This window comes from Zootoca vivipara, chromosome 10 (genome assembly GCF_965207765.1).
Source record: "Zootoca vivipara chromosome 10, rZooViv2.hap1.1, whole genome shotgun sequence".
In the NCBI taxonomy this organism is placed as follows: domain Eukaryota; kingdom Metazoa; phylum Chordata; class Lepidosauria; order Squamata; family Lacertidae; genus Zootoca; species Zootoca vivipara.
In genome coordinates this window covers 34419998-34435711 of record NC_142593.1, presented here as the reverse complement: position 1 = coordinate 34435711, position 15714 = coordinate 34419998, and the positions used below count along the sequence as shown (strand labels likewise).

General features: G+C 43.2%; 1 protein-coding gene across 2 annotated transcripts in view; it reads right to left on the bottom strand.

Annotated features, from left to right (window-relative positions):
• The window catches only part of IQGAP2 (IQ motif containing GTPase activating protein 2), a 131109-nt gene extending 128171 nt beyond the window's left edge, over window positions 1–2938 (bottom strand). For both annotated transcript variants that reach the window (XM_035100066.3, XM_035100065.3), the window contains exon 1: window positions 1966–2938. In XM_035100066.3, the coding sequence (XP_034955957.3) occupies window positions 1966–2017 (52 nt within the window). In that variant the 5' untranslated portion in view covers window positions 2018–2938. The remainder of the gene's footprint in view (window positions 1–1965) is intronic.
• Between the last annotated feature and the right edge of the window lie 12776 nt (window positions 2939–15714).

The window sequence follows — 15714 nt, the reverse complement described above, 5'->3', positions numbered from 1 at the left end:
GGCTCAGTCTGAAGGAGAACTCTGAACTTCTGCCATGGAGCCTCGTGGTATGCTTTGCAGGCAATTATTGCCAGAGAAAAGAGCACGCACTTCAGCCAAAATCATGGCCTCTTGGGGATCTCAACAGCAGCAGCAGGTGGTATTAATGCAGGTTGGGACAGGGCAGCAGGAGGAAGAGGAACAATATATCATTATGTGCTTTTCCTGCATGTTACCCAAGTGAGTTAGTGTCAGCAGTCATCAAGGTCATAGAAGCCTTGTGAATTAGGATAGCTAGCTTCCCCAAACCAAGGAACAAAGTATATAGCCTACCAGTTCAAAAGTTTTAAGGAAAGCTGAGTTTTCAGAACTGTGAGCTCATCAACACAACACCGGTAAGCAAAGGTCCTCTAAAATAAGGTGTCTTTATTATGAAACTGCACAGTGCTGTTCTGAAACCTTGGAGGTTTCATCACTGGGGCACCTGGAGGCAAGGTTATGGGCATTCTATATGCTTTACCATTTGAGGCTGAGACACCCAGGGGTCGTGCAGGGCTTGTAGCTAAAATTTTGATACAGGCTTCTTAGAATTTTAAGAGCCCTTTCAAACTCTGCCAGGCAAATGTAGAACATTTCAAGGAATAGGAACAGTCAGAGAACACTGCAGTTGCCTGTTGAAGTATTGCAAGTTTAATAGCACATTCAGCTGGGGAGGGAGGGGGGGGTAAACAGTTGCAACAACAGGCATACCTTTGCTGCCCAGCCAGAGCAGCAGTTAACTGTCATGACTCCTCCCTGCCAAGGTGCAGTGGAAATTATAGCTGGGAGACAATGTCAAGGCACTCTGTGTTCTCAGCACCCTCCCAACGTAAACTCTTCAGGCATAAAACACGATATAAGCACATTCTACTCTAATTTAACTTTGCATCTCCTTCAGATGTAATAGCAAAGATCTTTTGATTAATGGTGCAGACTTCCAGCTCCTAAAGATAAAACAAATCCAGAAATTCCTTCGCTTCTAGGAGGAATTAGGGAAGCGGGCACACACAGATTAGAACCGCTTCGTACATAATTTTTAATCACACATTTTCTTAGTGCTAAGCAGGGGGGGGGGTGTTTTTGCATATTTTGCAAATGCATGTGTAAAATGAGATGTTGCACAGTAGCTTCTGTTGGGGAAATCAATTGGTCATTACTCCCTGCATGGCATATCTATAGGGATTGTAGTCTGAGATCACAGCCATATATTCACACCCCTAAATCCCATTTATCTAAATGGAGTTTGTTAGCTCTGAGTGGACATGTATAGGATTACAGTGTTAAGCACCTCTGGATGCTTGCTTGGGAGTAAGTTCTAGAGATCTCAAGGAGCTTATTTCCAGGCAAATTCCCTTGTGTTTGGAATCCTTGCCTCAACACATTGCATTTACACTATAGCAGAACTATTTCTCCACCAGTAAAACCCCCACAACTTAAAAGAGCATTTAACATCAGATTCCTTTCCATCTAAGAAGAGTCTTCAAAAAGCAAGCAAGGAAGTTCTCTCTCAGCCTGCTTGCTTGATGAGAGATTACTGGAGCCACACGGACACCGCGCCATCTGCTTGTGACACCTTGACCTATGAAATCCTTCCTGCTGGAGCCGCGCAGGGAGAGAAACCATCCTGCAAAGCGCTCAGGTAACAAGCCAGCGACAGGTGTTTCCCGTCGCCTCCACCTCAAACAGCGCCCCCAAGGACACCTCTCCTTCCCGCACACGTGTCCCTCTGTGGGGCAAGGGTGGCCTCGACACCTGAGCGCTTCGGGAGTCTCTCCCCAGAACCCCGCGAAACAGGAAAGGGGGGGGGGAGAGGGAGAAACGTGCCTGTACGTGCGTGCGTGTGCAATGCCGCCGTCCCGGCTAGGTGCTCCATTTTGGCGCAAACCCAAATGTAATCAATAAAGTGAGTTGGCAGCAAGAGAGGCAAGTCAGCGCCGGGGTACTTACAGCCATAGCGCGGTCTCTGCAAGGCCGGCGAAGAGGGCTCCTCATAATGCATTCTCCCGGCTAACAAACTTCTCGAAGCCAGGAATAATCCGCTCTTTCCCAGTCCTGCAGCCGCCGCTGCTCCACAAACACACACGCACAGTAGGGGGAGCCGCCTGTTCCTGCCGCGCACTCCTCGCCTCTTCCGCAACAGCCCTCCAGGCAGTCTCGGTCGTCCTCGCAGCCGCTGCCTGAAGCTTCAGAAGCCGACGACGGGGACCCAGTCTCTGGCAGTCGGTCGGCGGACACCAAACCTGAGGCGAGAGGGCGAGCAGGCGGGAAGGCGCGCCTTTCGTCTCCTTCTCCTGCAGCCGCCGCCGCGCGTGAATGAAGTTGGACGCAGGCTGAAGGGCGGCTCTCGCCTCCTGCTTTCCCTCCCCCTCTCTGATTCGCTCCTTCGCGACCAGGACTCGTCCCTTTTACCTGGCTCGCCTCTTTGAGCGCTCGGCGCCCTCTCGGGCCAGGCAGCGGCGGCGGCGGGAGATTAGCTCGTTGTTCCTTGGCGCGCTCAGCTCTTCCTTGAGGGAAGCCGCCAAAGTGAACTCCTTTCTCCACCCCCAGCGCGCTTCCTCTCTTCTCCCCGGCCCCGTTATTTGGGGGGGGGGAGAGATGGGGACGGGGGAGGAACAGAGCCTGCTCCACAGCGACCCCTCTTGCCTCCTGCCAGCGGCAGTCGACGCAGCTGGGTGGGCCGAGCCCCCTCCTCTCCTCAGCTCGCAGCCTGCGCAAGCGGAGCGCCGAGGGGAGGCCACGCGAGACGCCTCCAGCCCGGGGGGGGGGGCTCTCCGCTCTCCACTTCACCAGCCTCCCCCGTCTTGCCCCTGTGTGAGGCTTGTACGGTTTGCACCACAGAAGTTTAAAATAAAAACTGAAAACGCACGCACGTCAGGAAACAAAAGAACAAGCCTGTTTTCATCCTATTTCTGTCCCAGGCAGTTGCTGGGTTACAGAGAAACGCTCTCTCCCCCCCCCCCAAAGATACTTGACCAATAAGCACCTCCTTCCAGAAATAGAAAGTCTTGCCTGCGTTGTGAGGAGCACCTTGTTCGCTGCGCTTAGGCTTCACCGTTACAGGCTGGAGTTTCGCTCCTTTCAGTGCTCAGATTTGGAACATATTTTATTATTCTTTACTGATGACATTTATATGCATTGCCACCTTTCTCCTCCAAGTCGTCCCAGGTTCAACAGCACATGGTTCTCCCTCCCCCATTTTATCCTCGCAACAACAACCCAAGGTTAGGTTGAGGGACACCAAGTGAGCTTCGTGGGGAGGAGATCAAAGCCTGATCTCCCAGGTCACAGTCCCTACTCTGAAACCATTAACACTACTCTGGCTCCCCTAGGTAGTGAAATGAAAGTGTTCTTGAACATGCATGGAAAGCGTTTCTTCCCTTACTCAAGGACTTGGGTAAATCCTCGCGCATCAGAGACTAACAGTGCAAATCTTAACCGTGGGAGGTTGTGGTTTCTCAACCCACCCCAGCTGGTGTTAAACCAGAGTAACTAAACGATGGTGGCTGAGGGGAAGTCCTGCTGGTTTAAGATAAGCTGAAAGTTATCTTAAACCAGTTAGGCAAGGGGAATGGGGTGTGTTGGCAGCAGAGAGAAGGATAAAGATATACTGCATCCAATGCCCACCCATGGAATTCAATGTAATACATCTCCCCAAACGTAGATGTAACTAAATTCACCCCACATGACACAACGGAAGGGCAGAAAATGAACCCTGCTCAAGCCCCGTTACAAAGAATAGTTGGATTGCAGTTTTGCTAAATCTGTGATCTTAAACCCACTTACCTGGGAGTAAGCTACCTGTAATTACTTCTGAGTAGACATGCTTAGGCTTGCAACCTTACATAGGGTATTTACCTGCCAAATTAGCGTTGTTTAGAGAAGTTTTTAATTTTTTATCGTGTTTTTAATATTCTGTTGGGAGCCGCCCATACTACTACTCGGCTCAGCTGCAAAAGCACACATTTAAAGGAAGATTTCTTCATGAATAGGCATGACATAAGATTTTATTGTAACTAAGACTGGCTCAGTAGGAAACCAGATAACCAGATAAGATTATTACATATTAACGCTGTGTCAGATTGTGGACCATTCAAGAAATCAGGAAGTATGATTTCCATATAACCCCCATGAATCTCTTTGTAGGAGTAAAGCCCTGGCCTGGGTACAATACCACGTGGTTCAACCTTTTAGAAAATATGAATTCGCACAGTGCTGTGTCTGAAGCAGCTGCTCAGTGCATGCAGTCATTCACTGTTTAGAATGGTCATATTAACAGCTTCTAAAAGATCCACCTTTTCAACATAACCTGTGAGCATGAACCTGGAGAGCTACAAAGAATATAAAAGTGTCTCCCTATTATCTATGTCTTGCTTGCTGTTGGGTTCCATGACTCACTGAGTCAATGTTTCAAAAAGTAATAGGGAAAAGAAAGGCTTTCATATTTATCTCCAGGCTTTGACCCTTCTAAACAAACAACCACAAAAAAGCTTCACTCTGTTAGAGTTGAAAATGAAAATAAACAAGCTACTGTTCACTTCAGAGAACTACAGCTTAAGTAACTACTGAATTAGAGCCTAGTTAAAGAAAACATAAAAGAAGCAAAAAAAAGATGGTCTTAAAATAATCAACACACCTTTTAATTACCAGGGGGAGTTCAAGCTAGCGCCCACCCGCCATAGGAGCACAAATGATAGATTCATCAGTATATAAATAAACTTTGTTGATGGGGCTCTGGGCTCCTGACAATGTATCTTGGATGCAGAACAGGAAATACTCATTCCACACTAGCATTTTCATCTAGAATTGCTCATTCGCTATGTATAGACTAGACCAGGCATCCCCAAACTGTGGCCCTCCAGATGTTTTGGCCTACAACTCCCATGATCCCTAGCTAACAGGACCAGTGGTCGGGGAAGATGGGAATTGTAGTCCAAAACATCTGGAGGGTGAAAGTTTGGGGATGCCTGGACTAGAGCGTCCTCATGATCTCATTGCTAGCCTGCTGCATTTCAATGTGTGGTAAAATACAGTTACAGCACCTTCCTGCCTAGCAGGGACAGGCAAATGAAAACTACTTCCAGCATGATAAGTGAACACCTAAAGTTGATCCCAGGCAGGGAACAAAACTGTTAGGTATGTCCCAAGCAAAGACTACACTACAGCTGTGTATGCACCATAAATTTAAAGCACCCTTCCCCCCAAAATCCTGAGAAATGTAATTTACCCCTCACAGAGCTACAATTCCCAGTATCCTTAACAAACCACAGTCCACAAGATTCTTTCTTTCTTTTTTTGCAGGGGAGAGTGTGCTTTCAATATATGGTGTGTATACAGCACACATTGGGGTGCGGGTGGCACTGTGGGTTAAACCACTGAGCCTAGGGCTTGCCAATCAGAAGGTCGGCGGTTCGAATCCTTGCGACGGGGTGAGCTCCCATTGCTCGGTCCCAGCTCCTGCCAACCTAGCAGTTCAAAAGCACATCAAAGTGCAAGTAGATAAATAGGCACCGCTACAGCAGGAAGGTAAACAGCGTTTCCGTGTGCTGCTCTGGTTCACCAGAAGCGGCTTTGTCATGTTGGCCACATGACCTGGAAGCTGTACGCCGGCTCCCTCAGCCAATAACGCGAGATGAGTGCCGCAACCCCACGACTGGACCTAATGGTCAGGGGTCCCTTTACCTTTTATATAGCACACATAGGTTGTTGTGTTTCCATCACAGCAGCAGCCCCAGTATACACTGGCCTGTGTTCAGTGATGTAAGGGATGAATGTGGAGAAATGCAGCTTTGAGACTCTTCGTAGCAGAAGTGATGTCCTCTGTTCCAAGCACCAGGTGAATTAATGAACTCTCCTTGCTCTGGCAAGGGAATGAGAAGACAATGTGATGACAATCAAGCAGAGACTGTACAATTATTTCATTTTCTTTAACAGAGTTCCTTCTTCACACTGGCCGTGTAATGAGTGACACTTTCCCACAAGTTCCTTTGCACTTCCAGTTATAAACTAAAGGTTGCATTTCAGCTGGCTGCAGATCTTTTGTGAAACCTCAATACATTTTATGTTGAAACTATGAAATCAGAAGTTAAGTGAAACTGGGACCTATTCTCAGGTGACTATGCAGAGTGTTGCAGTCATGCTGATCTTAGCAAAGGTGTGTGTGTGTTGTAATGAGCTCCTGCACACATAATTTTACCATTACACCATTGCCTCCCTTTCCACTTTATCAAGCTACAGTCTTAATCTGAGGAGTTTCAATCACATATGTGCTGTGCTGACTCAGAAATTGAACTGAGCAAATCTGAAAAGTGAAAAAAGAAGAACCAACATATGGAATATTTTGTCTCTCTCTGTGTGTGTGTAATGGACAAAGGCCATTCCCTAAATGCAAGTCGTTTAATGACTTCTGCAAAATAATGCTTAAGAAGAGCTCAGTTGGGAAGAGCTGAATCATCAGTCCAGGAATAGAAGGACAGCAAAGATAAATCTGAAAAAAACAAGACAAATCTTGTGGTTTACAAAACAAAACAGATTGCACAATGTTGTGCAGGAGATGTCCCTCCTGTTCTGCCAGCACTCCACCCTTGGTACGGTATATCCTTCCCAAATCTTTCAGCACAGAAACACTGTCCTATGAATGAAGCACACATTTTGGGGAATAATATATTGCTATACATTTGTTGCCACCCTGCAGCTGACAGACTTCAGCAAAAGATCAAATTAGACCCTTTGCTACAAGAGCACAGAGCACAATATGATTCCTGCTAAAGCCAATTCACACATACCTTCGGCAATCAGGAATTGGTATTTGGCTTCTCCACCTGTACTGTGGATGGCCATCTTTGATGAGCTCAGCAATGGACCATTTCAGCCCATGGTGGAAATCAGCAAAGGAGGAGGACTGTTGAATGTGTTTGCTATGATCTGACATTACTGGGTTTTTTTATCTATTCCCCTTTGGCTGAGTTTTCACAAATACCCCTAAGTAGAAGTTCACATCAGTCCATGAACATTCATGCCATATACTTAAAGCGTTATGATACCACTTTAAAGAGTCGTGGCTGCCCAAAGTTGTTAGGAGTCCCCTCACAGAGCTACAGTTCTCAGAATGGCTTAATAATAAATCCCTCTTCATGGTGAACTGTAGGAATTGTAGTTCTTAGGGGAATAGGGGTCACCAAACCACTATCAGCACCTTTAACAAACTACAGCTCCCACAATTCTTTGGGGAAATATACATAACTGTTTAAAGTGGCATGATAGTGCCTTAAATGCGGCTCAAGTCTGTCATTCCGATCTTGAGTCAATATCAAATTGGCAAACCTGAAACAATAGCCTGTGGATTTTATAGAATTGAGAGAGTTTGAATACAGACAGACATTACAATTAGCTTGTGCTTTGGGTATTGTTTTACTTGCAGAAGGCTGTCTTCCTACTGCAAATCTCAGGCATGTACAAGAGATTCCAAACTCAAATGTATTTTCATTTATGTAAAAGTCTAGATGTGAGCAGTGGCTGCCCCTCCTGCCATCTGTAAGGAGTGAAAACCCTACAAACCGTTTGTGGGTGCTATTACTGAAGGGATGTTTCAAAATTAGAATTATCACGCTTCCTTTCATTTTCAGAAACATTATGAAACACAGAAAGAGGAACTGAATATACATATAAACAAGCCAAACCACACCACACTTAGACATAAGACATAACTCTAAAATCCAAGCACTCCCCACCTTATGTTTCTTCCCTGAAACACAAAGAGATGTAGATGCCTATTGCTGTTTAAAATTCTTGAGTAGCTTAAGCAGCGATGACGCAAATGCATGTAGCTGATTAGAAAGGCTGGTCTTGTTGAAAACAACCGTGTTAATGTTACTTTTGCTCTTACAATACGCTTATTTCATTGGTAAATCGTGTGCTAAAATTAGGTGCTTTTTGACCCAAGGAAAATAAAATCCCACTTGTCTTTTTAAAATTGTTGTGCTCCAATTGATGCAAATTGGAATGCTTTGCTTTAATTTCTGCAGGAAGGAGACAGAAACTGATTCAATAACTGAAAGGACATATATTTGCAAAAGGGCCAGGCAGTTACTTTTTGGGTGTGGCTCTTTTCTTACTGTGTCGCTGTGAAATGGGGATTAGCTTAATGAAGGCCTTCGGAAATCAGAAGAGAACTTTCAGCTTGTTTTCAGCAAACAGATAATTAAATCTGAGAGTCAGAAGGGTGGGACTGGCTTGTTTTGGCTATGCAAATATTTGTGTAGGCTAATTATTGAGTGTTTTCTAACAGAAAAACTTTGCCATTACTAAGAGTGCACTCCCATGCACACACACACTAGATATTAAAAACCACTGCAGTGACTAGAATGTACTCCTGAGCACATGTGCTTACGATCACATTGCATACCTATAATAAAACAACAATAAAAAGCAAGGCGATGTAAAATTTTCAGTGGTAGTAGCTTTGACCCAGCAATCCTTCAAAAAGTGACTTACTAGCCTTATTAGAGCTAAGTATTACTCACAGGAAGCAAAAGCAATTATGTTATGTCTTCTCTGGTCAGCATCATAGTTACTTCATCCAGTGGAGGAGTACTCTGCACCAGTTAATATTTAATTTAATTACAATTTCCCTAATATTAGCTTTTTAATGGGCCTTAGTCATCACCATTCTTTTCAATGGGGTTTTCTCAGAGTATAACTTAGTTGACTACTACCTATTTTAAAGCTTGCATTTATATGTATAAATCAACTCATGCACATTCTGCACAAAGGTGTGCAATGTGTTGGAAGGCAGAGCTGCATGTCCCAAATGATCTACCCTGTGCTCTCTAAGATCACCAGCTGCCCTCAGGAATGGTGGAAGACACGGTTCCATCACCAGAGGTGAAGATTCAGTCGCCAGCCTGGTCAGCTTCTGCATGTGGAATGAGTGGCGGGCACTATCTTCTTATTCACACCAGGCAGCAAAATGTCAAGGACTGGCCCTGGGCACAAAAGTTAACATCTGAATCTCTGCAGCCTAGCCCATCCTTACTCTGCCTTGGTGCTGTGCTTAAGTTCCTGATTATAGTTCTACCAACTTGGTGCCTGGTTTGGGTCTGGTTTTGATTTTGTCTGATTGCATATCATCTGCTCTAAGGCTCTTGTCCCAATCATGATTCTGTTTGGTTGTTGTTTGCCTCTTATGAGCTCTGAATCACTAACCTGATAGGCCATAAACAAAGTCCTGCAGAGATCATTAGTCAGATTTTTTTTTAAAAAAATGATTTCCTCCCTCCCTTCCACCATCTGTTCTAATTCTGTTTAGTTGCCCCTCCTGAGTGCTGATCCTTAACATCAGAATCAAAGTCCTGCAGAGATTATTGGTCAGATTCTTCCTTCCTTCCTTTCCTAAGGTTGGCTTTGGAGGTGATTCCTGACAGTCAAAATTATAATTTCATTTTATTCCCTGAGCCCTCAAGAATAAGCCTAAACCCTCATTTAAAATCACAGCCAGCAGTTTTATAAATGATTTTTTAGTAGCTTCTTTCAGTTGGGGAGATCAATGTGCAGATTTTTGATGGTTCGCTCTTCAGCGTTGCCATTTATTTCCTTTATGCACCTTCAATAGAACAGCTGAGAAAAGTACAATGAAGTGGACAAGAGCATTAAAAAGTGGCACATTTCCCCTCCTATGACTCACCTTAACATTTTGCTCAGAAATAATCCACAATACTCTGTAGCTATTGCAGAGGTATAGAAATCGGCTTGTATTATACGCAGATATCTGATACAAAGATCTACTTGATTTACATTGCAATAGCCAACACAATATATTGATTAGGATTCCCTTATGTCTGAACCCTAAACTGTGCTGATTCTAAGCTATGGTTTATCGAAATAAGCTTTGATTTTATTATTTTTGTTAGTTGTGGTTTAGTGTTACATCCAAACCTGGACAAATCATGGATAGCTTTTGATCTTTTCACAGCCACACTGGAGGAGTGTGTGTGAAATACAAGCCCACTTAGACTTGTTCAGAAAATTATAAACCAATATAATATTGACAGGTTTCCAGGCATTGTGGTATGATTCAAAAGCTGCTGTATATTGTGCCTTGTCTTCCATGCTACCTATGGACAAACGAATCCTAGTGCGACCCAACATCACATAACTTTTTTTTTAAGGAAATAAATTTATGAAAAGAGAGTAGGGATAAAATTACATATATTTCATATAACTCCCCCCCTCCTCCCCAGGTTCGTATGCCCATAATGGCCTTCACTCAGTTGCTTGCTCATATTACATTAGGCCTATCTCTAGCCAATACATCCATTTGTATAATTCCTCTTTGATTAAATTGTCCCATCTTCTCGGAAACCAACAAAAGATTCCCTGACATCTTCTGTGCCCATCAGCATATCAATAAAGGCTGCAGTCCTATGCATGCTGCAGGATTGCACCACATGATTCCTTCTGGGCAGCAGAAGACCATATCATTGCATGCAACTGTCCTGAGAAACAGATCAAAGAAATAATATTACAGAGCCACATTACAGTAGCTCTATAGTTAAGGTGTATGGCTTTTCTAACCTTATAACATTATGCAGTCTGAAAATTCTGCTCATTATAAAGTATAGGTGATTTGTTTGTCCAGTATATAATTTAGCAAAGAAAAATGAACTGGACATGGTTATAATGCTTAGTCAGTCGTGTGTGTGTGTGTGTGTGTGTGTGTGTGTGTGTGTGTGTGTGTGTATCTCACATATGATATAATGTAGAACATGTTTACTACTTACATTATTTCAATGTAAGTAGTAAACATGTTCTACACTATATCATATGGTGCTACTCGCTTGAACATACATAACTTGAACTTGTCTGTACTTTATGCTTTTCCTTGATCTTTCAACCCCAATCCTTCACCTCTGCATCTTGGGAAAATACTGAAACTGGGCTCACTGGTTTGTCAATCTTTTGAAATACATACTTTTGAATTCTATGGGTGGAATGCAGTGTAGCACTTATAGGGTTGCCAGACTCAATAGAGGACAGGACTTCTGTGCCTTTAATTGCCCTGCTCTCTTTTGAGTCTGGAAACCTTAAAGAGAAACCAGCAGACCCTTTGCTTGGTTTCTCTTTAAGGTTTCCAGACTCAAAAGAGAGCAGGGCAATCAAAGGCACAGAAGTCCTGTCCTCTATTGAGTCTGGCAACCCTAAGCACTTAGTAGGGAAATGAGGGTCACTCATGCAACAGGACTTCCCCCTCCTCCCCCATGCACCCCTATCTTCCACCAAAACTCTTCTGGGTATCCTCCTAGGACCTAGCCCCCAGAGCAGATTTAGTGGGTTTCGGGGTGCAGGGGAGGAGGGAGTCCTGCTGCGTGAGCAGAATTCATTCCATACATGTCACAATTTAGCTGAATCGCACCCTTAGCTTTTTTTATTCTGACAACCAACCTCTACATGTTGTAGAACAGGTGTGTGTGTTTGTCATTTTCAGGCTGGGGGACACCTTCTAAACAGCTTTCCAGGGCCTGTATGCCAGTAGTGACTGGCGCTGGCCACTTCCTCCACATAGTACCCTGAGCTCCCAAAGTACAGGTATGTTCACCAGAATAGGACAGGACTGAAAGATCAAGGGGATGTGTGGGTGCAAGTAACCCAAGCTGCAAGAAAATGAGCATAGGATGCAAGGCTGTTTAGTCATTACAAGACAAAGACAGTAAAGCACCTTAAGTGTGAATTTTGATTATCTTAATACTTCCCCTTTTTAAGTACTAGAATTTAGACAGATTGGAGGAAGAATTTGCTAGCTAGCAGCAACATGTCAGTTATATTCTACTTTTTAATAACTGTAATATGTACTGCATTAGTTTCTCCTAAATAGCAATTGATCCTTTAAGAAAAAAGTTAAAATCTAGCTTTGGAAGCTAAGATCACTTAAGGAAGTTCACAGAAGGAAAGTTCTTGTTCCCCACCCCTGGCAGACATCTGCACTACCTAAAAACCTGTTTTGGAAGGTTATCATTTTTTTTTTGCTTATGTTGTGAACTGCCCATGATTTCTGGATGAAGGGCAGTATACAAATTTAATAAGAAACAAACAAACAAAATATCCTTAGTGGTAGAAATTTGTTTGGGAAATTTAATCTACAGAAATTCTTTCGTGTTGCCATGCACGGTAGCTTGTTGAAATAAGTTTGATATCACACATACTGCCTTCATGCAACAATTGGCAGACAATGTGTGGCAATGTGTACTAGTGGTCATCACAAACATTACTTTCTTAAGTGATTGTGTTTCCTTCAGCATTGGCTGTTATTTCCTACAAAACAATCAGGTATGCCTTCTTTCCAGCTCCACCTGGTGATCAGACTGCAGACTGCACTCTGGAGCGGCTTCTTTCAAAATCAGGAATTATACGAAAGAAACTGCAGTTTTAAAAAAAATCACCAGGCTTGTGCTTCCACAAAGTGGGAGCATTCCCACTCATCTCCCAAATAACTTTGCACAGCCACGCCCCCTCCCAGGCCCCACATTCTCAAGCTCTGTCGGGTTGAGGCATACACCCAAGGGGGTTACCACTGTCGTTAAAAGGAAGAACCAAAAGACTGTTTGTTGCTTTTGCTGCAGAAGACCACCCCCAAATACCTTTCTGGAAGTTACTGCTAGCGTGAATGGGTGAATGACCTACGGTACTTTCACAAGTGCCAAACTAGATTGCTTCCAAATCATTAAAGAAACCAAGAGGGATGTAGAATGGACTTTGCCAGAGGCAACTAGTTATTTCCTGTACATGCAGATTAGAAAGATATGGGGAAATAGTGACTAAACATTTCCAGGGGTGGTGGTGAAGCAACATTATCAGGATCTACTGATGCAGGAATCAAGAACTCCTCAGCACCTGTGCTCTTAAAGCAATTTAAACCAGAGAGCTGTCCAATCAGTAAACCTGGTTTCGCAAGATCTCAGGAAACAGCCCCAGAACCTCCATCCGTATGCAACTATCTTTTTAAGCAGGTACACTAAAGTAGTTTCTATAATAAGATAACACTGGAGCCTATTCTGCTATGTACTAAATCCTGCACTGCAGGTGTTCAGAAAATGGAAGTGGCTAGAATAATTTATTTTTGTTTTAGTTGAGGCCATTTGTCTACGGAAAAAGATACAGAAAGAAGTATGTAACCACACATACACCTTTCTCTCCCTGGTTTCCAAAGTAAAGAGCAAGGGAAAACATTTATGCACGTGCAGCAAGAACGTCAAAGTGCCTGTGTAAATATATTTCACAATTTTCCCATATGAATGTTGGGACTTCAGTGATCCATGCACTTGGAGAAACAACATCGCATGCAAAGTTAAGTCTCCTGATTTTGCAACGAAGGGATTGCCATGGTCGTGTGGTTGCTGCTGAAAACAACCTCTGAGGCTGAAGTTCCTCATGGCTGCAGTGGTGGTGGTGGTGGTGATGATGATGATGAATAATTGGATTTCTTATCTGCCCTTCACTATAAAAGTCCTGCAGGGGTAGTGCGTTCCATTTCCTTCCTTGAGTGCCACCCCATACTGCCACTGCTGCTCCACCACCCCTGCTGAAGCATCCTGACTTGGGTTGCGCTGCATCAGAGATCGCAAGAGATCTCATGCACTGGGGTGAGATTTGGTGTCAATTTGGGTGAGATTTGGTGTCAAGATCTCATGCCCTCTGTGAGATTCGGTGTCAATGCTGGTGCTGCTTCTCTGCCTGTGGCAGAGGCAGGGGGGAAGCTGAGGAAGCTGCTTCACCATACCTAATGGGAGGGTTGGCTCTCAAGTCCTAGTATGGATTCCAACAGTATAAAAATACAAGATTAAAGTCAGTTAAACCACCTGCAATCGGAAAATAGGGTGGGTTTCAGGACAGAAACAGCTTTTAGTGTCATTGGCCCAGTCCTGTGGAACACCCTGCCAATAGAGATTCTGCAGGCGCCTTCTGTGCCAACTTTTAAATGCCCGCTGAAAACTTTTCTTTTCCACCAGGCCTAACCAGGAAGTTGTTTGCATGTTAATTTATGTCTGTTTTAAAACTTTAAAATGGTTTTTTTTTAATTGTAAGGTTTTATGTTCTGCTGCTGTAAACAGCTTTTATATAGTTCTTTTTAATGACACAGCAGAATACAACTTTATAAATATAAATTAATAAATAACATTAAATATATACATTCTTTCAATAGCTTTTCAACAGTAGAATGCATACCTTTCCTAGATTGGTGGCTATCCTATTAACAGGAAAAAATGAAAAGTGATTATGCAGCCCTACATAATAGATAGCTATTAGAGACTGGCACTTCACAAGCCTGGAGTTTCTTGAGCAATTATTTGCCCACACAGTTAATTAAAATTGAAAACTGCATTTGAATTGGTAACTTTTGGATCCTTTTGTAGATGAATGATGTGGCCGCTGCAAGTAAAATAAACAATGTTTGCTAAGAGGCTTTTCACAAGGGTCATTTAGCATGGTAAAAATTATAGAAAGTGATTGCGATGAAAAATAAATACGTATGTAAAGCAGTGACATCTGAAGTGTGCTCTGTTTATTCCAAGGGCAGCTTGAAGCAATTTACATTTTAGTATGTAATCCCTAAGGCATAAATAAAAGGCACACCATAAACTTCCCACATTGTCTAGTTATGTCTCTTGTGGGTCATTTTGCAGATGGATACATGAAAGAGATATGGGTTAAATGCATTTCAAAATAGCAGGGAGATATGCAGTCGAGGATATAATTTCAAGATGGAAAAAAACATCATTTCGACACCCTTCTATGGCTGAGCAGCCTGGGCCAGAACCCAGGTATATTTTGGACCACATGATTCACAGCTCACATGGTCAGACCCTCCTGGAGACCAGAACCGAGGGTGGGGGTTAGAAATATTAGTAGGGAAGATGGTCCAAGCTTGATGCCTAAAAAGGGCCACCCACAGAACTCGCGTGGTTGATCTTCTTCCACCTCATCTCCATCTTCACCCAAGTTTGATTTTTCTTCACTGGGAGGGAGATTTAGGAATGCCAACATCCTCTATGCTTCTTGCAAAAAAACCCTCAGAGTGATCTACTATCAACTGCTCCATGGGAAGGATTCCAGAAGGGGGGGGGCAGGGAAGATCACCTCAGAGCATTAAAGTGATTTGTGTATGGGAGGTTAATTAATTTCAAAATGGCCGCAATCCTGTAAAGTGTTCCAACAAAGCTTTGTGTCCTCAATCAGGCATTTAAAATGTACTTTTGTAAATGTCCAAACAAAATGATATTTATTATATATATATTTGCAACAATGAAAAAGCAAACATTTAATTAGTAACACACCCAGTAGAACCTCATTTCAGAGAAAGCTTCTTTATTTGAATATAATGGAGCTCCTTTTTTCGATCTGATGTACGTTAAATATCTTTGCTTTTATTACATGACTAATAGATATCTGGCAGATAATAAATGTATACACACTTCCACATTTTATAGATTTACACTGTACATCATCATCCTACACAGAACATGCCCTTTCACAAGTATACAAACAGCTTTTCCCAGGGGGCTTTATAAAAACACACTTGGCTTAACATTTTTTTGGCAGTAGGCAATCTGACACAGAGGAGCATACCAGAAAGATGAGTTCACAATTGTACCAGCTGCATTTGGAATGAAAAATCCAGAAATCTGAAAGTGAGGTTTGGTTAATGTA